We start from the raw sequence: 5,605 nt of genomic DNA on the forward strand, positions 1-5,605 counted from the left end.
ATCTCTCAAGTCACGTGTCTAACCTTCTGGGACTAGCATTGTATAGCATATGATTTGGTAGCAAATCTCAAGCAGCTCTTCTACCTTAATTTGAGATGCTTATTAATGGAAGATTCCCTCAATTGAAAAAGTGCTTTTACTTTACTTTCATTTTTACATAATATTTCTATTTTTTTGTATACATTTAAGTCATACAACATAATGTTTTGATATACATGTACATGGTGAAACTATTACTACAGGTATGTACTTTTACATATCCATCATCTCACATGGTTATCCTTTTGCGTCTTAAATTTTTTTTTTTTTTGGTAAGAGGACCCAAAACCTCTATTCTGTTAGAAAATTTGCAGTATACAATGCAATATTATTAACTATAGTTTTTATACTACACTCTATTTAGATCTTTAGATTTATTCATCCTATGTATCTTCCCATTTCCCCCACCCTCTGCCTCTGGTAACCACTGTTTTATTCTGTTTCTACATATTCAGCTATTTTTATTTTTTTATATTCCACATATAGGAGAAATTATGCAGTATTTTTCTTTCTGAGTCTGGCTTATTTCACTCAACATAGTGTCTTCCATGTTCATTCATATTATTGCAAATGGCAGGATCTCCTTGTTTTAAAATTGAAATAATATTCATATATATGAATATTCATTTTTATATGAAGAATATGATTATTATAAGTATATTATAACAATTATATATTCATATTACTGATATATTAATATATAATTATATTAATATCCCCTTACATTATTAATATAACATATTAGAATTATCAATATAGTAATATACTATGTTAATATAATTAATATATTTTAATAATAATATTCACATTATTCATATTTTATTATGCTTTTTAAAAATCTAGTCATCTGTTGAGAAACATTAGGGTTTTTTCCATATGGTGGTTATTGTGAGTAATGCTTCAATAAACATGTAAGTACAGATATATCTACAAGGTACTATTTTCTTTTTATTTTTATTATACTTTAAGTTCTAGGGTACATGCGCACAACGTGCGGGTTTGTTACATAGGTATACATGTGCCATGTTGGTTTGCTGCACCCATCAATTCGTCATTTACATTAGGTATTTCTCCTGATGCTATCCATCCCCCTGACCCCGTGCTCTACAACAGGCCCTGGGGTGTGATATTCCCCGTCCTGTGTCCAAGTGTTCTCATTGTTCTATTCCCACCTATGAGTGAGAACATGTGTTTGGTTTTCTGTCCTTGTGATAGTTGGCTCAGAATGATGGTTCCCAGCTGCATCCATGCCCCTGCAAAGGACATGAATTCATCCTTTTTTATGGCTTCATAGTATTACATGATGTATATGTGCCACATTTTCTTAATCTAGTCTATCATTGATGGACATTTGGGGTTGGTTCCAAGTCTTTGCTATTGTGAATAGTGTCACAATAAACATACATGTGTCTTTACAGTAGCATGACTTATAATCCTTTAGGTATATACCCAGTAATGAGATGGCTGGGTCAAATGGTATTTCTAGTTCTAGATCCTTGAGGAATCGCCACACTGTCTTCCACAATGGTTGAACTAGTTTACAGTCCCACCAACAGTGTAAAAGCGTTCCCATTTGTCCACATCCCCTCCAGCATCTGTTGTTTCCTGACTTTTTAATGATCACCTTTCTAACTGGTGTGAGATGGTATCTCATTTGGTTTTGATTTGCATTTCTCTGATGACCACTGATGATGAGCATTTTTTCATGGGTCTGTTGGCTGCAAAAAGAGACATTCAGAATTCTAAGGTGAATTGTTCAGGCTTAATCTCATCCATCCTGCATTAATTTTGGGAGGTTTACGCTCAGGAGTCAAAGTTTCTCATGACTTCCTAATATAATACCTACACACAGTTGAATATCTATAAATCATGTAGTTTTTTTCCAAAACAAACAGAAATGAGATACTGATGATGAAGAAAAGGCAACAAAAACAGTGACATTTATTAAGCATCCACTGAGTGACAAGTACTATCCTAGACACTTTGCACATAGTGTCTCATCTAAGGCTTAAAATAACCCTATGAAATATGTACTACCATTTCATTGTACATATAAACAAAGGTTAAAATAAGATAGTGAGAGATGTGAACTAGTGAGATAGAGTTCCATCCTACCTCTATTGACACCACAGTCAAATTCTTCCACATCATCCAAAACTCTGCTGTTAACAGGACTTCCAGAGGTTAAATAATCACCCTAAAAGTCAATCATGTCCTTGCCTGAAGTCCAAGGAAACAGTTATATGACATAATATTGGTCACACGTGAAGGTGTCTTTTCCATCTAAGGAGACGGGGACCAGGGCAAGACCCATAAAGATCCCGATCCAGAAAAAACAAACATCCTGCTAGTTCTGAAGGAGACATAAGGCAAAATTGGCCCCAAATGGAAGTTGGGTCAGCACTAGTCAATATGTTTGGCTTTTAAAAAATACTTTTAGTCTGACTCCTATAATCCCAGCACTTTGGGAGGCCGAGGTGGGCAGGTCACTTGAGCCCAGGAGTTCAACACTAGCCTAGGCAAGATGGTGAAACCTCATCTCTACTAAAAATACAAAAATAAGTCAGCTGTGGTGGCTCACGCCTATAGCCCCAGCTACTCGGGCGGCTGAGGTGAGAAGATGGCTTGAGCCTGGGAAGTCGAGGCTGCTGTGAGCTGAGATCATGCCACTGCATCCCAGCCTGGGTGAGAAGGCAAGATCTTGTCTCAAAAAAACAAACAAAAAACACTTTTGCAATATTTACCATTCATACTGTTATAAACACTTAAATACTAACGCATTTGAAATGTCCCAACAACATTTTGAGAGAGATACTATCATTACCATTTTTACAAATGAAGAAAATGTGAGAATAAACAAGTTAAATAACTTTCCTAGGTCAGAGTCAAACCCAGGAAACTGACTCTAGAATCTGTTCTTACCTCTGCACCATACTACCTTTTCTGAACAAATTTCTCACTTTATTTTGTCTATCCATATTCTAATTGCCTGTTTTGTTGATTTCAGATTCATAATAAAGTCACTCTTTGGTCCTTGAAACAGGGTTTGTCATGATAGAATTAGACTGACAATCCTTGAGGATCAGCCTCAAGGACCAGAAGACAAAGGGCCAAAGGAGATCAGAAAACCAGGAGGAGAGAAATACAGCAATGAGCATGTTAGGAGGTGCTCCAGCTCCCAAAAATCTTACAGACTCCAGTCAGATCAGAGTATTACATATCACAGCAGTGGCAGAGAAATTACGTATTAACCATGAGCATCTTCATAGCATTTTTCACCTCTGCATTTCTAAGGGTGTAGATTAAAGGGTTTAACATAGGAGTTATCATGGTATAAAACACAGCTACCGCTTTGTCAATGGAGAAGGTGGTCGCTGGACGTAGATACACAAATATGCAGGGCACAAAGAATAAGATGACTACAGTGATATGAGATACACAGGTGGAGAGGGCTTTGCGCCTCCCCTCCAAGCTGTGAGATTTCAGATTATATAGGATGACCACATAAGACACAATCAAGAGGAGAAAGTTCAACAGGCAGACAAATCCACTGTTGCCAGCAACAAAGAGACCAAGGGTATGAGTGTCCATGCAGACAAGTTTCAACAGAGGGATCAAGTCACACATGAAGTGGTCTATGACGTTGGGGCCACAGAAGGGCAGCCAGACTGTGAAGAGGATCTGAATTGTTGCATGAACAAAGCCTCCAACCCAGGCTGCTCCCACAAGGAGTCTACACACCTGTTGGTTCATGATGGTCATGTAGTGCAGGGGTTTACAGATGGCCACATAGCGGTCATAGGCCATCACTGTGAGAAGCACAATCTCAGCAGAACCAAAAAGATGCCCAGCAAAGACTTGAGTCATGCACCCCCTAAAAGAAATGGTTTTTTTCACAGAAAGAGTATCAGCTAGCATTTTGGGGGTCATGCATGAAGAACAGCAGCCATCCATGAGGGATAAGTAAAACAGGAAAAAGTACATGGGGGATGCCAGGGACCTGCTGGTGCTAATGGTAAGGATGATGAGCAGGTTGCCTGCCAAGGTGACCAAGTAGACAATCAAAAACACAACAAATGAAAATTTCTGAAGCTCCATATTTCGAGTCAAGCCCAGGAGAATAAACTCAGTCACATTATTCATCTTCATCATCAGTTGTGTTCAGGTGACTGCTCTGAAAAATAAGTCATATTCATCCTCAACAATAAGGCTTTCACTTAGTGAATAAATACATCTTTGATGTCATATGTTTTCTAGCTTTACAATAAGTAAAAACAAACACAAAACCATGTCAATTGTTTCTTTGTTTCTATTTGACATTTAGACAATGTAAGTATTAATAGTATGCATTTTCTTCTTTATAATTTTCTGGTTTGTTTTTAATTTTCTACAGTAAAAATGTGTAACTTTTACAATCAGAAAATAAAAATACAAAATGTCAAGTTTCAAGAGCCATTCCATGATGTGGCCATATATGTAACCCATTTACAGGTACACCAAGATGGATATACTTCACCTGACAATGGGTGCACATACTTACCAGAGAAAATTCCAATTTGCTCTGCCAATTTTAAGTCATACAAAAAGATCAAGCACATAGAGAACTTCTTTCTTTCCTGAGCCATCCCTTTTTCCATGTTGCCTATCTGGAAGCTTCTTGGTGTCCTCAAGGCTGAAAATGGTGCTGCTACATTTGTCCAACCTCAAAGGCCATGTTGAATGGCCATTACAGTACACACACCTCATGATCATCTCTCTGTGTTCAACACTATGGGTTCTTGGAGCAAAAGTCTTGCCCTACTACAACCTAGTCATATTAATTTTTGTATCCCTAGTGCTGGCAAAAACAAACACTCATAAAGCATTAACAGAGAGAGAGAAGGAAAAAGAAGAAGAAAAGAAAAAAAAAGAGTAGGAGAGAAAAAGGAGAAGGGGAAATTAGAAATGTAAAAAAGACTAAAAGAGAAACGGATCCAAAATCCAAATATATTGTTTACAGTCCTGAATCTAACTACTGTTAACTAAATAATATTAATGGATTTTATGTATCTGTGCTTCAATGTTTTTCATCTGCCAAAAAGGAGGACTAAATATACCTTTCAGGATTGTTGTGAAAAATGACATAATTTTAAACTTACTATTATTGTCGTTATACGATTTTATTGATTCATGGCAGTATCACTGAAAAAACTTTAAAATTTGTTTCTTAAATCTCCAAAAGTCAAATATTCTGAAAACTTAAGCTAACCAAGTGAAGACAAACAGAACAAGGAAACCAAGTGAAGACAAACAGAACAAGGAAAACAAGAATAAATATCAAAAAAGTCAGCAGATTAAAAAAGAAGACAATACAGCAAGCTATTAAAATAATATTTAACATGATGATTTCATAATTCTTTACTTCCTACTTGTTTGTGGGATTTATAACCTATTTTTTCAGAAATTAATTAACTAGTTAAATCCATTTTTCAATACAGAGAAAACTTACTCCTTCCAAAATTGACTCTTATGACTGAGTGTGAGGATTTCCAGGAAACATTAAACCCATTTCACTATTAAAATAAAT

At 36.3% G+C, this 5,605-nt stretch overlaps 1 protein-coding gene across 1 annotated transcript; it reads right to left on the reverse strand.

The window, feature by feature from the left end:
• Window positions 1-3,279: 3,279 nt before the first annotated feature.
• Window positions 3,280-4,191, reverse strand: LOC112605858 (olfactory receptor 4C12-like). The gene has a single exon (XM_025355787.1). It carries the CDS (start codon window positions 4,189-4,191, stop codon window positions 3,280-3,282), a length of 912 nt encoding a protein of 303 aa, XP_025211572.1.
• Window positions 4,192-5,605: the final 1,414 nt, after the last annotated feature.

The sequence above is a fragment of the Theropithecus gelada genome, chromosome 14, assembly GCF_003255815.1.
Source record: "Theropithecus gelada isolate Dixy chromosome 14, Tgel_1.0, whole genome shotgun sequence".
Lineage (NCBI taxonomy): Eukaryota > Metazoa > Chordata > Mammalia > Primates > Cercopithecidae > Theropithecus > Theropithecus gelada.